The following is a 23,315-nucleotide window of genomic DNA, read 5'->3' as shown; positions in this document are numbered from 1 at the left end:
GCTGCCCTTCCATGAACCCACTGCAATGTTACACCATCAGCAGAGGTTGAGGTTACCACGATGATTTAACTATTGGGTGTAACCTCCCACGTGTGAGGAGTTACCACTCAGTACAATCTATACTGAGCTCAATAATGCGTGTATAAATAAGGAATATATTTTAGAATGACATCCAGTCCTGAGAACAATGAAGTATATTTATTAAATCCATTACTTGACAGGTTTTTCTAATGATTTATCAGTATATTGCACAGGGGTTTTTTTGTTTTATTGAGCTGAATTTGCCCAGTTCCCATTCTTACTTGCTTTTTTATTATTATTATTTTTAATTAACAAAACAGTGAATGTAATACTAATTATTTTATCCATGTAGCAATATCTGATCACTTTAAACAGGTCATATCTTAGTCTTCCTCCACACTAAACAGATTGTTCTTAAAGCACTCAAACAAAAGAGCTTTTTCTCCACCCTTCAAAGCTCTGTGACATTCGAACACTGAAATATTGAGAAATACTGTGGCAAATGTGAACATTTAATTTAAAAATCTGGCTCTATAAAACCAAGAAGGGTTTCCAAAACGATACAGAACTTTTTAGTAGGTAACCAAAAGGTCTGTTTGAGCCCAGGCAAAGAAACATCCTGTTTACTCTTTCCCTTGTATGATTTGTAAATATATAATGAAGAGGATTTCTGACCCAACCTGACCTGCTGAAGAGGATGTGTTGCAACTTATTGTGGTGAAAAGATGGGAAACCTTGGAAACTGGAATGGAGAATCTGAAAATTTTGTCTGATTTCATTAAGCTCCAAAGTTCTACCCACCAAACTGAAGATCTCCCGAGAACCATCACCATAGCCAAGATTGTTCTTTCTCACAAAACCTCAGTGAAACCACGTTGGAAAATCTGGATTGTAACTTTAAATCCAAAATAATGCAAAGCCTTAGACCACTGCAGAACTCTGTTCCAAACTTGTGCCTTCTCAACAAAACCAAAATATTTCATTCAATGTTGTACACTAATGGTACAAGGGAAAATTAACCTGAACCTACAGTTAGATAAACTTACTCTTTGAATTTAACAGTGTCAGACCTGCTACAATTCCTTTTTTACTTTTTTCTGACTGAGATACAAGAACAGAGCCTAAGTCTCAGTCCCTGCCAGAAGAGATCTGCAGCTGATGTCTCATCAGCTCCATGGGGGTTTTAAGACAGGAAGGAAAATCTTCTCCCTCGAAAAAAACAAAACAAAAAACCCAAACAAACAAACAAACAAAAAAACCCCTACTTTTTTCATCATCCTGAACTTGTAGATTTTACAGGTAAGAATATTCTTCCCTAGCTGTCTTCCCAACCTTGCTCAAAGGGAAGGCAGCATTCCTGTTGCACTGAGGATTGACTCATCCACAAATTCAGACTATCTCACCACACTGTAATAAGATCAACATTTTCTGACCTTTGTAGGCTCTTATTTAAGACAATTTTGTGCTGATGGGACAATGGCCAGGGGCACAAGGAGACCAGCGGGCCCCTCAGTGTGCAGAGCACACCTTACTTGAATTCCTGCCAGATGCACAATATTTTTCCTGGCATTTTTCCATGCAAGAAGGAAGGACATTCAGTGCCCACCAAAATTGGCAGATAACACCTTTGAGAGAAACAACAGTTATATTTTGTGTATCACACAAAACTGTGCATCACTCCTCCACTGGCAGCCTGGGATCATCAGATCTGTTGGTAACTGCACTGTGTTTGAGGCCTGGAATCACACCAGTAGGTTTGGGGCTAAATCAATTAACATGGCTTGGCCAATTACAGGAGACAATTAATACGAATTTTACTTTATAGATTTATCTCTGATTTACGGCAAACAAAGGCTTTAACAGATCCCTGAAGCCCTTCAAGACTTCATTGAGCTGTGGGACAGAACTTTCAACATGAACTCATTATCTCTCATACCTTGTTTCAAGGGCTGCCTCAAAAACCCCTATTCTTGATGATGCCTTGTGGGACAATCACCCCTGCAAGCAGGAAAGGGCAGAACCAAGGAATGTGAGTTCCATGGTCAGAGGGACACCATTTCCCAGCACGAGGCTGTTCTGCCAGTCCCTCGGGATGGAGGCAGCAGAGTGAGCACAGGTTGATACACTCAAGCAGCTAAATAAAGAAACACTAATTAAGTTTGGAAGGCTTTTACATAAACCATAATCTTCATGCTACAATGGGGGGGAAAGTGTTTTCATTAACATTTTTCCTGGTTTGTTTTTTTTTTCAGTAAAGGCCTAAGGGAGGAATCAATGCTCAAAGTTCTTTTAGTTTGCTTCGACTTTTTGAGCCCAGGAGCTAGCAAGCAAATGTTTCTTCTTTCTGTGGAGCCAAAAATGTAAAATAAAAATGGCAAAAATGAAAAAAAAGGGAAAAAAATTAATACAGATAATGAAAGAAATGATAACTCTCATTCTGAAATGACGGCTGAGGAGCTAAATTATAAAATACAATTTCTTGTAATGACTAAACAAACATAGCCCAGCACCTCAGACAGAATTTAAGCAACAAAGTCTCAGTTGTAAATCAAAAGGAAATCAGATTCGAGTTTTTAACAGAGCAAGTAAAAAAATTTACTTAGAATTTGCTGTCATTGAGAGTCAGATATTGGAAGAGATGATCAACAGTCAAAAGCAAACTCTGCTTTACTTAATAACGGTTATCCATAGCAGATTGGGAGGTGACATATTTCTGCTATTCTTCTCTCTAAACTACCATGCCACATGACTTCTTCTGATGGAGATTGAATCTACACAGGGATGAACAAGACTAAAGGAATGGTGTTACAGATCACTAAAGATAATAACATGGAAAAAGCAGCAAGAGATAAGAAGAACTTAACACCAAAATGCATTCATGACTTAGCAGACAACACACATCTAATATAATAAAAAAAAATTAAAATCAATAGCCTTTTGACAGTTCTGGCAAGAAAACATTTCTGAGAGAAGTGTAAATACTGCAGGATTTTTCTCCAACTCGGTAAAGTTTTCAGGCAGCCTTAAAGCAGTCTCATCTTTAACTCCATCTCCAATCAGCAAATCACTGACAGTTTCCACTGCCTTTAATGCTGATCAGTTGATGAACAGGCAAAGAATGAAGAGAACACACACAATGTGAGTTGAAGCACTTGGCTGGATTGGAGCCACTATATATAGCACCAGCTGCCACAGGACGTGTGGAACTGCTCCCTGCTGAACACAGAAACTCTCCCTTTGAATTAGCACCTCCATCTATTTTTAAAGATCTCGGGATTAAACGCTTTCCTCGCATCGTAAATTCCCGGGAACAGATTGACAGGGCAGGGGTAGGATTTGTCCTACACAAAACACAGCTGGGGAAGCCGAGCACGAAAGGGCAACTTCCCAACAAGAGAGAGTCAAATAAATGCGTCATGTTGGATTTGAAGCTTTTGTGGAGGGTTTGCAGTTTCACACCCAAGGTAATCAGTGACTGTGTGGAAGTAATTGCAGTGAACCAAAGAGCAGTTGCACTGTCCATTAAAAATACACATAATGAGAGTATACAGGACTTTTTTGACACTGAATGGAGGGGACTGTGCATTCAAATAACAAATGCAAACTGATTATTTTAACCTGTGTAAATTACTGTTCTTCACAACTGTTGAAAACAGATGCTGTGGTACTTCCAGGTTGTTAAAGATCACTTATTGAACTCGACAACCTTACAAAGGCCTAAGAATGTGCCATTGCAGGGAGGAAACTCTGAACATCATTAATAGGGGTCCTGGAATTTTGCAAACACTTGTTCCAGATATCATATTCTGACTTTGCAGGCAGTATTAAATTTGCTTTACTAGTGCAGTTTCAAAAAGAATAAAACAATGCCTCTTACGTTACACTTTCAAGTAGCAAAATGCTGGCCAAACTTTCTTACCAATAAAGTGATATGGGTTTAGGTGGTTTCTTATAAGAAATAGAGACAATCTAGTCATTAAAAATTCTTTTTTGTCTCATTTTTACAAGAACTATTTCAGTGTTTCATCATCTTTGCCTAACCCTAAATTCCCTTTCTGTTTGCAAAGGTCATTATTTGCTGTATATCTGCTGTGAAATACAGAACCTGACCCCTCTTGGCAGTGCCAGGATTAAAAATTCCATTCCTTTGTCAGTCACCTCTCCTTCAGCAAGACCAAGAGTTTCTTCAAACATATGCTTCAGCATAAGTCACATTTTATCACTCTTCTTGCTCCAGACTTTCTCCAGCTTGTCCACTTTTCTTCATGTTCAAGCCCCAAAGTTTCCTTGAGGCTTTACTTCTGCTCACAGGAACAAAGAAACACTTCATGTTTTGCAGGCTCTGTAGCTGTCCATCCATCCTTGGACATTTTTGCCATGGTATGATACTGGTGACTCACTTCTTGCCTTTGAAAATTTAATATTCTCCCTGACATTCCCTTCTTGCCTATTTTTGAATTTCTGAAGTCTGTCATGAAAAGGTTCTAGGCCCAATAGGAATCTCTTGGATCAAGTAAGTTCTCTCTCAACTGTCATTATCAGCGTTGCAGTACATAATTGCACTGAAACAATCTCAGAATTTAAATCAAACAAAATTCTTGCTCCCACTATGCACAGAGGTTGGGGTTTTTTTACCAATAATCCTGCTAATTATTAAAACTGATTGCACTCAGTGGTTGATGCATTTTAGGCACACATTTTTGTGATCATGGCATTTGATCACCATCACGTGTTGCCACGATTTTTAAAACTCACTATGACACATGAAACTGCTCTGTGACTTCCAAGAGAAAGCAAATACTAGAGACATCACAATTTATTTCTCACATTCAAACACAACCATTTACACGTGAATTTTGGGTAAGATTCTGCCATACAAACACAAAACCATAACGCACAACACACCACAACTGCCAAGAAAGGAGTCATCAAATTTTACAATAAACATGAGATGTCCTCACCCTGCTAAAATAAATCATCCTGACAAAATGCTTGAACCTCAGAAGTTGTTGAATGCACATGGATTGCTTTAATCATAGTCTGCATTTAAAAGAGGCTAAACTCCTAAAGGAGGAATCTTGAAAACTTGTTCACTTAATTCTTTACCTACATGTTTGCCGATGATACTGAAAGTTTCCAGCATAGTCTTTAAGTTATAGCCAATATAACAGAGACGATGAGTCAAATATTCAAGAGCCAAGGCCAGGCTTACCTTGTTGCTGGCAGGGTGCTGACACGAGTGAAGAACACGGACGGCTCTACTTCCACGTGAAGGCCCAGTGAGAGGTTCCTGTAATACCCTTCCACGTGTCCTGGTCCACCAGAGTACTTAAAGTTCAAAATGGCTTCCAGTGTCTGGAGAAATAAAAGTAAATTACTTGTTAGCTATTTTTCACTACTGTGCATTTCACAAGTTCAATTAAATTAGACCACGGGAGCGATTTGCAAATTTGCTTTCCCAACCCATCCATTCTATTATCTCCGGAAAAAAACACAGTCTAACAAATAACTGCAGCTTAGGCAAACAGTTGCTTTTTTTGCCTAATCCTTTTAAAAACTAAAGAGTACAGCACAAAGTCAGCTGGAGTTCCTTTTATATAAATTCCTCTCCATACCACATTTAACATCAAAAAACGAAGAGCTTATTCTTGCTTAGAAGAGTTTAGGGTTTATTAAATGCTACGCTCCTTCATACCCTAGAAGAATATTCACCACTTCATTACCTGCCTAATCAAAATGAAAAGCTTCAAAGTTTTTGGGCAGAGAAGGATTATACAAAGCTAAAAGCATCTGGTGTCTCAACAAGTCCCTGCAAACATGCGCTCATCACCATTAACCAACAGATTAGAACAACACTGTTGTTGTCGAGATCACCTTCCTTTCCTTTGTGTTCATTTGATAGCAAATGGCTGGACTGCAAATACTAAAAATGAAAATGATTCTGTAGCAGTCATGACGCTCAGCACCACTGAGGCTTTACTTCTTTGAGGAAATTCTGGGGTTTCTGTTTTTTTCCTCGATGAACAGCTCATGGGAAGCTTCCAATACCAGTCCCCATGTTATCAGCATACATATCAGTGTTCAAGATCAGAACAAGCCTCTGATCCACCCAAAAAGGTTATCCATAATGATACCTCTTTTTCATTATGGTCCTGAAATACAATCTGCTGGATGCAAGTGAGGATTTGGGAATTCTCACTGGATTATCTTTTTTTCTCAGTTTTCATTCTGGTCTTCAGGCAGCTGCTGCTGCCACATCTCAGAGCAAGGACAGAGGTAGTGCCAGCCCTCCACCCTAACAGGGACAGGACTTATTATGCTGGAGCCTGTGTCTATAAGGACAGATGTTTCCTTCAAAACATCTATAAACAACACCACTCTCCGATTGGCTTTTAGCATATTTATTTTTAAAAAAGCCAAAATAAAAAATTAAAACCTCACACCAACAACTTATCCACGAAAGCAATTCTATTTATCAGATGCCATCAATCCTCAGACAAGTAAAAGTACCCTGCCTTTCTACACAAGATTTACAAAACAATTTATAAAACCTGTTAGTTTTTTTCCACAAGCTCTAAGGAACAATCTAAGGATTTTCTAACTTATAAAAAAACATTTATGTTTTATACCCATTCTGTTTCTGAGTCTGGCTGAGGGAAAAGAAACACAGATAGAATCAATTCCTTAAATTACCACAACACAGTAATTTAAAGAACACCAAATCCAAAGGTTTGACATTTTGCTGCATGTTCTGCTATCTCCAGCCTGCTTTTAAGCGGGCTAACTCCAGTTCCTACTTTGGTTTTATTAAAATTCATGAGAGTCACCTTACAATACAAATAAAAACCTTCACTGGGCATGCCGGACATCCTCGTCCACTGTGTTTATGTCAATTCCTAATTGCAGTTAATGAACTCAAGTTTATGTTATGTCAGGAGAGCTAATCATTATTAAACACAAAAATAAAAAAGCACAAACCCATTCAGAACATACTTCATCCTAATTAAGCAGCTGGACCATTTAATACAAATCAGAGCCAGGCTCCATAAGTACAGGGATCTGACACTGCTTACATGGCAATGGGAGAATGGCCTTCAATTCCAACTGGGGAATTGTGAAAGCTCTCTGCATGTTCTGCATTTTTGCTGTAACACTCACAACATCCTGCTTGGAAAAGCTACTGTGCTATGGATCTGTGGGTCACTCTCCACAGCACCACAGCACAAAGCTTCCTTATTAGGCTCAGACCCACATAATTACAGGTAAATGCATCATAAATGTTACTTTGAAAGGTCACAGATTCAAAACCCTTAACACCCTATACCATGTGAAAGACTTCCAAAAAAAAAACCAAAAAAACAAACAAAAAAAAAAAAAAACACCAAAAAAACACCAAAAAAAAAATACCTGAACACCTAAAAAATAGAACCATTATGTGCCATTAATGAGCAGGAGGGTTTAAGGGCACCATCATCATCTTGGTCCCTGTTGTAGTGAGGAATTTCTGACAGAAATCCTGATGATGATGCTGAGTGTCCCCCACACCCCAAGCTAAAGAACAGGAAAAAGAAAACCTAATGGTCTTCTATTAATCTGACAGCAGTAGGACATCCCTTCCCACCTAAAATGTGAGGTCTAACAGGGGACATTTAACACTGAGGACACAAGAGATTTTGAATATCTCTGAGAACTGCAGAACACCCAAATCCATATTCTTTCCCTGGCCATGATAATTTGCAGCAGTCTACAAACATGCACACAAAGACAATGCATCAGGACTGGAGATGGATGTGTTGAGGGAGCACGACTGAAGGAAATAATTTTTTCAGAAGCCTTCAGGTGATTAGAGAGAGTTTTATTGCTTAGGATTTATATAATGTATGAACAGAATGTTAAAAAAAACCACAACCAAATTCAGTCTCCTTTAAAGCCCCCTATGCACAAGTACCTCAGAAAGAACTCCACATACAATATGAAGGATTGATTTTCTATCTGTATGATAGCAAATAAAAAAAAATTCCTACACTTTCATAAAGCCTATAAAGCTCCAGTTTAAAATATTTTACCACTCTCTCCCACAGCACCTGCAGAGAAGAGTGGCCCAAGTGCTACAGCCCCCAATCTAAATAATGCTGTATCCTCACTCCTTGTCAAACCTACACAAATCACAGTCTGAGCTGCAGATTCTCCTCATCTTTACAATACCAATGGAATTTATTAGATTTCTCCAAACTGCATCCCTCTGCAGACTAAAAACGAGATGACAGGGTGTCACTACCAACATCATTCTGCCTGTGGATGATCCATACAAAAGAAAAGGAAGGAAGAATGGAGCACACTGGACTGTCAGGGCAGGCAGGCAGGAAAAGAAGCCTATTGATAGCTGAACACATCTGGAATTCAGAAAACCTGTGGAAAGGGGGAGATTCTTGTTTCTAAACTCAGGTCCACTCTGGAAATTCAACAGTAAAAATATGGATACATTTTTTACTATTTACTATGATGGTTTTGGCTTGATAAACTTTTAACTATTTCACTGATCCTTCCTTCTCTTGATGAAGGGAAAACAGAAGTGTTTCTGTGTGTAAGTTCCAGGTGACTCTTATCCAACAGCACCTGACACCAATAACACCCACATCAAACATTTTACAGATCAACTATAAAAAATTACTGGTTTGGTTTCCCATGCATTTTTCCCTCAGACTGTTTTCTGCATTGAGCTGGTACCAGCTTTTCTTTCTCTCTCCAGTTTGTTCATGGAAATCCTAGAACTCAAGAATATAAGAATCCACCTGCAGAGATTCAGTCAATTAAATCCTCTATGTAAACAAAAATAAACATTCCAAAGAAGAACACAAAACATCAGCTTAATTTAATATTAGCAACTCTCACAATTAGACTTCTTTTAAGAAAACATCCTTCAAGATACGACAAGCTTTAAAAGACTCATTTTCTTTTTAGAAACCTTTAAAAAACTGTTGCACAGCAACATCAGAAATAATCAACAAAGAGAGGACTAACAATGAGAACAATATACACAATAAATGAATTAGTAGTCAAATTTATACTGATATACTGTAAATGGCTAAACAATCAAAAGGTGTTCATACATTTTCCTCCTCTTTGCTGCAAAACATTTTTAGGCATCTAAATTTTTAGTTCTGTAAACTTCACAAACTTGGAAACAGTTCAGGTCAGAAGCTCCTGGGTTTGATTCTCATATCACCTATTTTGCTTGGTAGATGTGTTTCTTTATTCTTGGTTTCTTTATTCCTAAGCAATTTTACTGGCAATAACTCTGAGTATATCCCTGTGTGTATCTTGCTACTGGAAGAATGAGAGGATTCTGTTATTATGATATTATTTTTTTCTTGCAGTGTCCCATCACCACAAATCCTGCTTTCTGTGTTTCAGAGAGCAGGGCAAGATTTTGCCCTCAATTTTTTTCGAAACTGTGACATTAATTTTTGAAATATTTATAATCAGTGTTTTCCATAACCAAATTAACAAATCATACTTTGTAAGAAAGGCTCACATACATTACATTGCCTTTTCAGGTCCTTTCTAAATTCCCTTAGCATAGTAAAAGTGACACTAAGTAGATCTCAGCATTTAATACAAGACGAAATGTCAATACTTGGCTAGAGGCAGTTTGCTCCCGAGAAACTGCAGATGCTGATTTCAGTAACAGCAAAGAAATACCAGACTGTACCACTGCAGACTCCTCCTTTATATATAACACTTAAAACCAAAAAACTAAGGAAAAAAAAATCAGCATGAAGACCAGATTAAAGGTATATAAATTCAGAATATGATCTTTCCATTTTAGTTTCTGAATGGCTTCTGGAATACTATTCTTGCTAAGGAGTATGATTTCTCATGGGATTAGGGCTTGAAATTTGAAAAAGAATTTATTCCAGGTGTGTAATATTCAAATACAACTTCCTTTGGAAAAAAAAGAATATATATATATACACATGTATTACTTGCCCAACAGTAAACATTATTTATTCCCTAATCCCATCCTGATCCTGATCTGCTTCTCACCCAAATTCTCACTGGCAGCACCCTCTCCATGCATTCATGAGTGTTCAGCCACTCTTTCTGATTTCAGCTCCTTTTCTCACTTGATGCCTTTTGTTTTCTGGTTTGTTTGGGTGTTGGGTGGTTTTTTTCCATGAACCAACCATAAACCCCAATTATGTTAAATTCTCTGTGCCTCCCTCCTCTCCTCTCCTTCTCTGTCCATTCCACTCCCATACTCTACTCTGATGGGCAATCAGTGATATTCATCTGTAATAAAGAGAAATAAAAATGCACCACTTCATCAGTTCCATCTCACAAAAGGCACCAGAGGATCTGTCTCTACCAAATTGATTTCTCAATTTCTCCTGTTGTGTGGCACACTTAAAATCCTTAAAGAGTTCCGAGTATTGTGCAAATAAATCACAGATCAGGAATTTCAGCCGCCTAACTGTAACCAAATAAACTACCTGGGAGTAACAAGGAAAAAGAGAGTTTCTCAAATTAACCCCACTCTTTCCAGCAGCAAAGGAAACCCTGGCAATGCCCAGCCTACCTAGAGATGGTCCATCAAAAACGTGCATCGCTGGAGCAAACCCAAAAGGTGGTTTTGAAGCCAAGTCCACGGGATGTGCTGCTCCAGCAACACGGTTCACATGGAAATACAGTGCATGGAACACAGCTGGATGGGTTTTCTTGAAGGGAAAGACCTAAACATGAGCACTGGGAGGGAAATGGAGATGCCTACAGAGTTGAAACCAAGGAAGAAGGGACTCAAACACATCAAGCTTCCACTCCTTGTAGCAATTTGTGAATATATAAAGTCTGTGTCTATATTTAAAGTTGGTCTCAAAATTGAGTCCTGGCATCTGGAAATGCACATACCTCTGTCTGTGCATCCATTTGGCTCCCAGAATTAATAGAGATTAGCACTTTCTTGAGCTTTTAATATGTAATGATCTAACAAAAGAGAAATACTTGTGATTTTTGCTTCTTCCTCCCATCACTGAGTCTACAGCCCACGAACCCACGGGGTGATCTGACAAAGAGTAAAGTCTGTGTAAAAATCAGGCTTAAAGGATAAATTTGTGTAAAAAAAATGAGGCTTAGCAGCAGTGCTGGGAGAAGCAAGAGGTGCCTTTATGTCCATGGGCTGAATATCCTCCTGCCCACTTGTTCTCAGGAGGATAAAAGGGAGAAGAAAACACTCCCACACCACTGAAGAGGAAAAGCAGAGAAACTGCTGAGCAGCTCCAAATTCTTTAATTCTCTTTGAGAGGACAAAAATCTCCAATCTAATAGAAAAAACCCCCTCCAACTAAATGTCAGTAGCATCATGTCTTTCTCACTCCCTAAGGAAGGAATAGCATTACTGAAATCTGAACATTCTGACAACATTCTCCACCATTTCTGAGATACACATAATTCTGAGCATTGACTCTTTGGACCAGACCTTAAGGGCTTGGATTTGGTTGATATCTCCAAAGCTTCTTCCATGCAGGAATTCACATCATTCCTTTGCACTCAGACCTTCCTTTACTTGAAATACTGGCACTGAAAGGGCACTTAGGAGGGAAAAGCGTAGAATGTCAGCTGTGGTAAGGACAGCATCAAACCTTTACCTCACAAAGTTTAACTCAAAATCAGTATTATTCCAAAACTGAAAAGAAAGACTGGTATCTTTAATGTCTGGCACAATCTTGGGCTGTCCAGGAAAGGTCCACGTTAAGGAATGAAGATTAGAAGTGGAACACATGGACAAACGTAGATGACGTTTTCTGCCCGTAGAAAACACTATATCAGGGCTGATAAAAAAAGGAAATTGTATCATAAACTGAATTTTTACATGAAAATAATTGGTGGAATGAGTGTGCAGTGATATCATAGAATCATAGATTCACTAAGGTTGGAAAAGATCTCCAAGATCATCAAGTCCAATCACACAACCTTGCAGAAAGGAATCTGTTCACTGCACTCTCTCTCACTGGAGAACATTAGTCCTTTCACTAATAGCTAACCTGTCTGATTTTCTGATAAACAAAATATCCTTTAGGTTTTCTGTATTTTTATAAATGATACAACAACTTTCCTTCCCTTTTTTAGGTAAAATATAAATTCTGTGTTTTTAAGGAGACATTAAACAGCCAAGAAGAGCAGGAAGCAGAATGCCAATCATGAAGCAAACCTAAATCTACTGGAATACTTAATTGATCAAAGTAGAATTCCTAATTTTCCCCAAACAGGAAGAAGGGACTCTCCCTGTAGATATTGTTCCTTAGAACACCAAATAGTGCAGTAATTGATAGCAAGAGCCCTGATACATCCATTAGAAAAAGGATATGCATATGTAATGAACTTGTAGTGCATATGTAGTCATCCTCCAGGACTGAGCTGCACCACACACTCTCCATGCTAATTTTTCTCCTCTGTATTCCATTTAAAATATACATGGCAACTACAAAAGCCAGGATAAAATTCTTACCAACTGATGAAGCAATGAAATAAATTGTGCCTCTGCAGCAAGTCAGACCTTTTTATGTACAGATACAAAGAAAGCCCACACTATTACTCCTGTTAAGCTTGTTTATCGGTCTAACACAAAATTAAGTATAATTTTTAGCACATGTGGTAATCAGGTGAATTTACACACCAGCCAAGAAGGTGCCTGTTGTGTTGCTGCTCTGGTGCAGTTGTTACTCAAGTACCCCCACTGCTCACACACTGACTTCCAGCAGCAATTTTTGCAGCACACCAGTGTTTTATCGAGCTCATCCATCCACATTTCTGTCTAGTTAAACCCTGAACAATGAAAGTGCTGCATCCCCTTGTAAAAATAGCACAATGGCAACGACAAGTAGCTGAAGCTAAATATAGCTCCTGCAGGCATATGCTGGGAATTAAATAGTACATTTTACCCCTCCCCAATCCTAAATCAGTAAGCTTCTACAAGGAATCTCTAGTGAATACACACAGGAGCTCCATAAATCCCCCTTAAGCTTACAAGGCATATTCTGAATCTGTGCTGGCTAAAAATAGCCATGTTTATAATGAGAATGGAGATGTGAGCAGAATAACATTAAGTTTAAAGGCAGGCACGGTGTAGTCATTCCACACTAAAAAAACAGGGTGAAGCAAAGGTCATTCTGACAAACAGATACACAGGCTGACAGATTAAATACAATATACAGCAATCTTGTACTGAAGAGCATTCATCTCTCATTGAACTCTGCACTTCCTAATTGCCATTGCAGCCACACATTCACAAGTGATTTTGTGTGCATTTTTTAGCTGGAAGTTGTTACTTGCAAAAGACAGGAGTATACAGCATTATTCTCCTGGACAGTATTCCCTCCTAGAGTTTAAATCCCCTCTGGAAATATTCAGGAAATATAACAGATAATTCTTTCTGTAGTATTAATCACAGAATTCTGTCTTCTTTAATTAAAGGCAAATTGCCTCCAGGCCTCCAGGGTCCTGCTATTGCAGCCAGATGCCCAAGGGGCTGATGCACATCCTTAAGTGCCCCAGAGGTTGTACCTCCACCAGCCTGGATCCCAGCACTGCTGACCCCAGCAATCACAGCATCTCCTTGGCCTAGACACAGCTGAGAGATTAAAAACCATTTAAACACAAGTAACTCATATGTGGAACATTCCCATGGAGAATTTTCTGCCTGCAGACACTGAACTGCAGAGTCTGTCACAAAAATGTGTGCAGGGGAATTGGGAAGCCCTGCAGGCTGTTTTGGGAGGTCTTGAAGGAATGGAGGGGTAAATCACCACATGTGGTCCTCAATAATTTCTCTGATTCTGAAATCAGAGAATCACAGAATGGTTTGGGTTGGAAGGGACCTTCAAGATCATCTCGGTCTAACCCCTCTGTCATGGGCAGGGACACCTTCCACGAGACCAGGTTGTTCAGAGCCCCATCCAACCTGGCCTTGAACATTTCCAGGGATGGGGCAGCCAAAGCCTCTCTGGGCACTGCACCTCTGCACCACAAGTAAGGTAAGGACAGAGGAAACTTTCTGTTTTGTTCTCCATTCCTTCACTTTCCAATATTTTGCTCCTAATACTCTACTTGCCTTTTGCATTGCTACTAAAAATTACATTACCAGCTTTGTAGAACATCTCATGCCTCCAGGATCTCCACCCTGCATGGCAATGGTTAATTCAGAGCCCATCACTGTGCCTTTGGAAGTGAGACTCTCTTTTCTTCAGGTGCATTACTTTTACAATGCACATGTGGATCACAGCTGATCTTCACCTCAATTTTTAACAACCTACCTCTGCTGCAGGATAAGCTTGTAATCCCCAAGAGCAGGTTTTGGTGTGTGCTACCCTTGATAAACTTTGACACATTCCTAATCATCAGAATACCCAGATCCTTTATGAGCATGCACAGGCACAACACAACCCCGATGGATTAGGCTGGGGACCACCCTTCAGTGAGTAAATGGGCCATTTATCCTGCCTTGAACCAGCTCAGGACAGGACCTTCACTTTTATCTCACAGCACATTTGTGCCTCTCAAAGACTTTGGAAGGAACCAAGGAGCCAATATCAATGATACTTCATTTGTTCATGAGCTCAGAACGTGCCTCAAAGATCTCTGACAGATTTGCTTACCATGACACTGCCCCCCATAAAAACCATTTCAACGCTTTCCCAGCACATGTACCTTGCCATTAATTCTGCAGTTACACCTCTGGTTTTATTATGCTTACCAATAGTAAGTGAAAAGTAATTGTATCAACTACTCTGCTTCCTCAATGGCAATATAAAACCTAACCTTTCAGAGTTACAAACTTCTAAACCAGCAGAGAATATGAAGATAATATTCCAGACAAAGAAGGAACAGTCACATGCATACCCCTATGGGCATATGGCTTGGCCAAAACCAGGTCCAAAACCACCACTATTACCCAAGGAAGAAGAACCTACAGTTTCTATATTACAACACATGGATCCATCCCTTACAAATGGTTCCAGGAAGATCTCAATCCCATTCACTGTTCGAAACAGTCTCCTGAGGAACCCAGCTCCCTTCACTCTGTGTGTGCTTTTTATTCATAACATTACTGTACTGTGAAGGAAAATGATACTCACACCCTCAAAAGATACCCTCTGCAATAGCTGCAGTACCTTAAAAAGAAACAATGCATCCAGTAAATTGGAACAAAATCATCCATAACATAGAAAAGATCCCTGAAACCAAGTGACCAGATTTTTACAGGAGAGCTCCTTGGTATTCATGGGTTAAAGAATCCCCATTTTTTCAGGAATTCCTGTGATTGAAGGGATAAGCCCAATTAGTGAATTTTCTAAAGTAGGAGCAAGCGAAGAAAGGGGTTTTAAAACAGGAATGCTTGAAAAACTTAATCAATAGATCTGTTTATTCAGCACAGACATTAAAATATAAATATGGGAGACTGAACACTTCAGATTTTTCAGCTGCTCCCCGGTTTGGAAATAGCGACTCCAGTAGCACAATCATTTTCAAAATCAGTGAAGTTACTGAGCTAAATTTATCACTGATTTAATGAGCTTAATATGGAACGAACATTGCAAATTCCTACTCCTTAATATGAGGATAAAAACTAACTGACGATAAAACTGTAGTGAAAGTAGTTTTCAGGAACTAACCCTTCAGAAATTAAATCTGCCCTATAGTTCAGACAGAAATGGGGTCCTGGAGTCGCAGAACAGCAACACCTTCCATCCTAATGTATCTTCTCTCTTTCCCTGGGCAGGACATTTGAAAGCCAATATGTCAAGGCAACCAAACGTTCCCTCACATGATTAAAACTACTACTATTGCCACTACCTACACATCTGTATTCTTCACATAGATCAGTTATGTTCTAAAAATAGCAGATCATCCTACAAAAATAACATCTTAAGAAAAAAGCTTAATGTATGTTGTTCCTCCTGGTTTTTTCCCCTCCATCAAACTACATTCTCAAAAGTCAGCTGGGAGGTCTTTACCTTTAGGTCCAGGAACTCACCATTAACAAGAGAATTAATCAGCAGGTTGAGAGATCTTTCCTTAAGAGAAATGTGACAAATCTCATTCCAAAATCTATGTTGTAAACCACCTAAAATCATCATAGGCTTACAAATAAGGAGAATTCTCCACTTTCTAACAGAAGGAACAGAAAGACTTCTTGCTGTGTAAATAGGACATAGTCTCTGACTGCTTCCTCTTTTCTCCAAGACATTCAAGAACATTAAACATATTCCTCCATCTTCCACCAACCACTTACACAGAAATAAAATTTCAGGAAAAAAAACTCTCATGTGACCACTTTTGCTCTCAAGGGGTCCCCAGCGGTGAACTGACCAAAACAAAACCTAAAATTCAACATATTTCTACAAAATGTGTACATACACATCTTACAGACAAACACAAATACATAAATACTCAAAGAGAGCCTGGAGGATGCTCTCAGTCAGATGGTTTAGTTTTATGTAGCCCTGAGAGGACCAAGGAGTTGGACTTGATGATCCTTGTAGGTCCCTTACACCTTCAGATATTCTACAATTTGATGAAATATGATGGATAGATGGATGGATGGATGGAGGAATGGATGGATGGATGGATAGATAGACAGATAGATAGATAGATAGATAGATAAATAGATAGATAGACAGAGAGATAGACAGATAGATTGTTTAGTCCTGGTATCCAATCTGTAAACCACTATTTTTATTTTATGAGTGCTGCTAACTTGATTTCCAACCTAAGTGGTTAGTACACACTTAAAAGGATTACAAATGCTTATTTAAAAAACACACTGAGTCAGCTCAGAGAACTTCATAAATATGCAGCAGGAAACTCCCAAACAGTGACTCATAACTTCAGAGGTTTAAAACAGACACATAATCACGAATTTTCCAACTGTTACTCACACTCAATTAAATCCTAAGCCAAAACCATCCTGCTCCTGTGAATTCCCCTTGACCAGCCGTGAAGCTCTCCAGAAATAAGGGCACTATGGGGAAAAATACAACCAAAACCAGAAAACTGGGAAGAGTCCTGACTCTCAAAACAGCTCATATGGTGCAGTGGGTTAACCCTGGCTGGACAGCAGGTACCACTACAGCCACTCTCTCACTCCCCTCTGCAACTGGACAGAGGGGAGAAAAAAACCAGCAACACAAACTTGATGATGATTCTTTGCCTTACAACTGATGCGAGTGTGGATTTTGTCTTCACCTCATTTATGAATGAGTGAATGACTGACTGAGGAAAACAAACAAACAAAAAAACAACTCTGACAACTTTTTTTTACCTAGAAAGCAGAAAAATGAGACGTGAATGATCTGACAACATGCAAGGATCTCTAAGTTTCTTCTCCACAGAACTCTACCCATGTCCAACTATTGAAAGTTGGAGCTCAACAATCCTGGCACACTCCTGGTCAGATAATGCACTGACATCCTCTACTACCTGTTCTTACAGAATTCTGATAATAAGAATACATGTTTAATGGCCTACTCTACTAAATATCACCATAATAATGCTTCTATTCCATCTTGAAATGTATCTTTTTAAGTTTTAACAGTATTAAAACCATGTCATTACTGAAAACATAGTGATTTCTGTACAGTTAACAAGACCATCTTATAAACTCATTTTCTCAAATCCTAGTAAAACACTGGCTTTGTTTGGTTAGGAACCATTTCACCAACTGATTCCATTTTATATCTACAATGTAAAAAACACAGAAATGCTAACACTTCCCAGTTATTGCAGCAACACCAGCTAAAAGGCAGGAATAACTTCTGGTATGATCCCATTCAATTACACAATAGTCAATGGACAAAAGAAATACAAAATCCTATTCTCAGAATGTTTGTATGGAATATTAAGTTTTCAGACAAAAAAGAGAGGGGGAGAAAAGGCAATTAAAAGAATTATGATGGAATGTTAATTTTATTTTCTAACACAAATGTATTCAACCTGAATGATGAGGCTTTGTTTCATCTAAGACCACTCTTTTTTCTCTTTAGTTTGTTTGGGGGATTTTGGTGTTTGGTGTTTTGTCGTGTGTGTTTTTTTTTTTTAAGACAAGAGTAATTACATGAAAATTAGATTTGGTTATTCAAAGCATCAAAATACGTAATTCCAGCCATTCAGAATTCCTCCTCTGTCCACTCCACTTTTTTTTAAAGCTTAATGATTAAAATCAGGTGATGATTCAATTTCTTATTTGCTAAACAATGTGTTCCCTTCCCATTCACAGATTCACTCCTTTCAGCTGCTGCCCAGGAGGAATTCTGAGCACTGGGTATGACATACCTGTGTTGTCTCAGGCTGAAGATTTACTGAGTACAGTCAGGAACTGAAATATTTCAAACTCAGGAACAGTTTGGCAATAAATTTGTATGACACTCTCTTTAATGGAAGAGAAATAGTATCCAAAAACTTGCTTTCAAAGTCAAGCAACAATGAAGCATAAATAGCTGACTCGTGCATCTACATGACAAGTGTCACACCCTGCTTTAAAAAGATAATAAGACTATAAAGAATCAAGTTGTTCTTGTCCATCTCTAACATTTTAATTTTATCACACCAAATGGTAAACAATCTGTTTGGCAACTTATGCTCTATTTTTACCAGGTAACAGGAGGGTAACTTTTTCCCATTGAAATAAAGGCACATGAGAAATCAGTTTAAATATATAAATGTCGCAGCTCTAATATAGGAAAAGTGTAAATTACTCCCAAGGTCTCTGCTTGAGGGCTGATTTGTAATTGTTTGCCTAAGGCAACCTATCTGCATTCAACCCATATGAGAGAAAAAAAGAACCTAAATGGATTTAAAAAAGGAAATTTACTTTTCCAAATCACATAAGAGTCCTGAAAAATACAAGTTATTAGACTTACATGTAATATTTCAAGTATTTCATAATACACTTGTGCCAAGGTAACTGCAGTAGGCACAAAATGTTAAAAACAAAACATGCAAGTTGTCGTGGTTTTGCTAACCCTAACCTTAACCCTAATCCTAACCCTAATCCTAACCCTAACTCTAAACTTCTCTGCACTTTCTCAGTGTGCTCCACTAAAGCACAGGTTCAAGCAGAACTCCCCAGTCTTTGTAGCAACTCCAGGCTGCAGGTCAGGCTTCAGCCATTTGCTTCACTGACCTCTAATATGTTAAGGGAAATACACAAAAAATAAATGTTTTTTAAGTTTATTTCTTAATTTTGCTCTAGTTTAATTCTTTCCAACTAAATGAGCTAAAGGAAGAGATCCAAGGGTAGGACAAGAGAGTGTTCATGGAAGATTATATAAAAGCATGGTAAAGCTACACACGTTCAATGAGTTTCTCCTTTTAATACTTCAAATCCTATAGACAGAAAAAATGAGAAGGAAAAATGATAAGATAACTCTTAGAAATTTAAATAAAAATGGGGTTGCTTTTGACATATATAAACTCCACCTTCTCCATTTTACAGGATTGCCAGTTGTCTTGAATTTTGTCACAGGAGGCTCCCAGTTTTGATAGACCTGTCATGTGCCCTGTCAAACAAATTTGCAAGATATTGTAAAACGTGTAGAGGGAAGTATCTCTCTACTGTGGTGTGGGGGTGACAGCTTTATGAATGACGTCAAGGAAAAATGTTGTCCTACAGAGCAAATAAACAGCAAGTTATTATACCCTGCTCACCCACTGCCCACATTACTCAGCTGTTTCAGGTCTTGCTCTCCCTTTTTCCAGCTTCAAATTTAATTATTTCACTTTTTCATAGGTTAGTTAAAGGTCAACACAACATACAACTTAAGCTTGGTAAACGTAGAGAGAATAATTAGAGGGTTTATCCATTTTCTGTATAATGCAGATTTTCATAGAAACACCCAAATGTCCTGTGAGTGGCTGGTTCTCTTAAAACTAACACCATGTTATATGTACTCTCACATTTTGAAGTGCTTCTTTGCAATGTCTGATGCAATAATCAATGCATGAACAAACAAACATAAATCAAGAATAAATCCTGGTTTGCAGTAATACAAACCCACACCTTAAAAAGTTACAAATCAGTACAAAAGGTAAAGAAGAGATGCTTTCTACTTCAATTGTTTTGCATCAGAAGAACCAACTCCCAACTATCTCTCAGTACTTGAAGATGCCTCTTCTTCACAACTATTTAAGGCTCATTTACTGCTCTTTCAGTTAAACAAGACCACTGTACAACATGCCCAAAGTTTTCCTTGGTGGGCACCTGAGATTCACTGCCATAATCCAGAAGTAAAGAGTCTTTATCCTCAGATGGCACAGTCTGCAGAGAAAAGTTCTGAGTTTATACTTGTAGAAGTGGCCACACGCAGTAACCAAAACAGGATGCCCAAAGAACAGAGCAAGAACTCAAAATACCTCTCAACTCACTTTCAGGTGACAAATAGCATGAGATTCCTTGAAACAATGCTGAGTTCTACGTATTTAGTAACCTTGATGAACCTCCCTTCTCTGATCCTGGGCTAGGTTTCTCTGAATCCAGAAAAACTTTCACTACCTCCCTCCTTCAAGTGTTTCTTCACATCTTCAAAGAGCTGCAGTATGTGAAGCATATGGACTGTGAAGCACTGACTTCAAAAGCAAAATGAAAGCCTGGTCCCCAGTCTATTGGACACACTCGTGTGTCCACTAATTCTGTATTACAATTTCTGTCAAAGTGTCCAACAGTGACATCAGGCTCAGCAGAACGCTGTGTCCCAGATCTGGAGCTCTCAGAAAGTACTGGCATCATGTTTGCCATCTATCAATCAGTCCCTCAGGCACAAAGATGGTTGAAAGCAGGAGGTGACAAACTGCAGTTGGCAACTTCACCATCACAGCACTTCACAGAGGTGCTCTCATACAGCAAGAGTAATTTTGTCCTCTCCTGCCACATTATTGTCCAGATTAAATATTTCAGCCTGGAAGAGAGAAGGCTTTGAGGTGACCTAAGTACAACCTTCCAGTACCTGAAGAGAGTCTGCAAGAAAGATGGACAGGGACTGTTTATAAGGGCATGTAGTGACAGGACAGGGGGGAATGGCTTCAAGACTGAAAAAGAAGAGCTTTAGACAATACTAGGAGGAAATTCTTTACTATGAGGGTGGAGAGGCCCTGGCACAGGTTGCCCAGAGAAGCTGTGGCTGCCTCTGGATCCCTGGAAGTGTCCAAGGCCAGGCTGGATGGGGCTTGGAGCAACCTGGTCTAGTGGAAGATGTCCCTGCCCATGGCAGGGGGGTTGGAATGAGATGATCTTGAAGGTCCCTTCCAACCCAAACCCTTTTATGATTCTATGAAATTCAGTGTTACTCAGTGAACTATTAATTTATTTTGCTTACATTTTTCCCTAATTTGTAGCACTGCACCACCTTAAGGATCACTGTGCACTCACTGAAATGCCCATTACTGCAATACTTAAAAACCTGAAATTATGTTAGCAAGTATTCAAAAAATTATGTTCTGCAGTTTATAGTTATGCTAAAGAGAATGGTCTGAGACAGCACTGGAGTGGCTTCAAAGCTCAAATATCTCCAGACTTGCCTAAATGACCCCCTTTTATCCCACAATACAGTGAGTGCTCCTTGCTTCTGGAATACCTGTCCTGCACTCATCTCTAAGCCTGGAACTATGTGACAGGTAATAAATTCAGGATTAACCTAATGTATTTTAAGTCATTATTAATGGAATCCACTAATCTGCCTGCGCTTTTAAGTGCTGTTATGTCAGTCAAAACATAACAGACGTGACAGACAATTCCTGCATGCGAAGTTCCAGCTTGCTGATTTATCTATAGATGTGGAATGTTTACTTCAATCAAGCTAAGTTGGTGTCGAGGGTTTTAACGTATGGAACAACTACTCGTGGAAATTCAGCTTTGTGCTGCTGCAGACACACAGCACCACACGCAGGAGAGCACAAGGAACAGGAGAAAGGATTGTAGTTTGCTCTCCTGCGTGATACCTAAAACCCATTATCTTCTAAAGATAAAAACCTCTGCCTTGTAAAAAAACCCAATATTCACAATACGGTCTGCAAATGTTCTGGCTTCTGATTTTCTAAGTATTTTAACGGCAAATTACTCATTAAATTCACAGCTAAACAAACTGAAATTTTTGTTCTGCTCTTAAAACAGCAGCTCCTTTGAATGATCATGATGGATGGTGTAATAAGTGTTTTGCACAGCAATGTTTTCGTGTTTTAATTACACACACCCTCAGCAGAGCCCTCAGATGTCTTTTTGCTGCACCACCTCACAAAGAATCCCTTTATCTGCCGTTACTTTATCCTCAACCTGAGAGTCTCAGGAATTTTATCGGGAAGATCTGACACAAAAATAGCCAACAACGAAAGGGGAAAGGGACATCTGAGTTTAGAGTGGACATGATTTCATGACCCCGAGGGCTGCAGGAGGATGGCTGATACAAAACAAGCGTCACCAGCAGGACGAGGGAAGGGATTCTGCCCTTCCACTCTGCTCTTGGGAGGCCCCACCTGCAGTGCTGTGTCCAGATCTGGGGCTCCCGACACAGGAAGGATCTGGAGCTGCTGGAGCCAGCCCAGAGGAGGCCACAGAGATGCACAGAGAGAGCATCTGCTGAGCAAAGATGCTCAGCAGAGAGAGGGGCTGGAGCCCTTCTGCTCTGGAGACAGCCTGGGAGAGCTGGGGGTGTTCAGCCTGCAGAAGAGAAGGCTCCAGGGAGACTTTACAGCACCTTCCAATGCCTAAAGGGCCTCCAAGAGAGCTGGAGAGGGACTTTGGACGAGGGCCTGGAGTGACAGGACAAGGAGTAATGGTTTAAACTGAAAGGGAGTAGGTTTAGATTAGATATCAGGAATAAGTTCTTCCCTGTGAGGGTGGGGAGGCCCTGGCACAGGTTGCCCAGGGGAAGCTGTGGCATCCCTGTTAAGTGTTCAAGGCCAGGCTGGATGGAGCTCTGAGCAACCTGGGATTGTGGAAGGTATCCCTGCTCATTGGACTGGACCAAAATCATCACAACACTGGCATATGTGGACAGTTTACACCCACAATCAAACCTCAACCCTTGGTCCTTCACTGCTTTAGCACAACATAAGATTCCCCACAATTATTGCACTCTCTGGCAATGTACAGAGTTTTGCCTGTTTCCATCCTTATCATCATCCATGAGCTTTTACAGCTTTTTCTCTCCCCAGCCTGTTGGGGTGGGGGAGCTGCTGGGGGGGTGTCTGTCAGCCAGCTGAGGTCATCACACAACAGTGGAACTGTCTATAGAAACATAATTTTAATT

The 23,315-nt window shown here is 39.4% G+C and overlaps 1 protein-coding gene across 4 annotated transcripts in view; it reads right to left on the bottom strand.

The window, feature by feature from the left end:
* Positions 1 to 23,315, bottom strand: part of TRAPPC9 (trafficking protein particle complex subunit 9) — a 449,139-nt gene that overhangs the window by 299,522 nt on the left and 126,302 nt on the right. For all 4 annotated transcript variants that reach the window (XM_050327783.1, XM_050327777.1, XM_050327790.1 and 1 more), the window contains exon 18: positions 5,234 to 5,376. In XM_050327783.1, the coding sequence (XP_050183740.1) occupies positions 5,234 to 5,376 (143 nt within the window). The remainder of the gene's footprint in view (positions 1 to 5,233; positions 5,377 to 23,315) is intronic.

This window comes from Myiozetetes cayanensis, unplaced genomic scaffold, assembly GCF_022539395.1.
Source record: "Myiozetetes cayanensis isolate MyiCay16 unplaced genomic scaffold, myiCay2020 scf1, whole genome shotgun sequence".
In the NCBI taxonomy this organism is placed as follows: Eukaryota; Metazoa; Chordata; class Aves; order Passeriformes; family Tyrannidae; genus Myiozetetes; species Myiozetetes cayanensis.
This window is presented reverse-complemented; position numbering and strand designations above follow the sequence as displayed.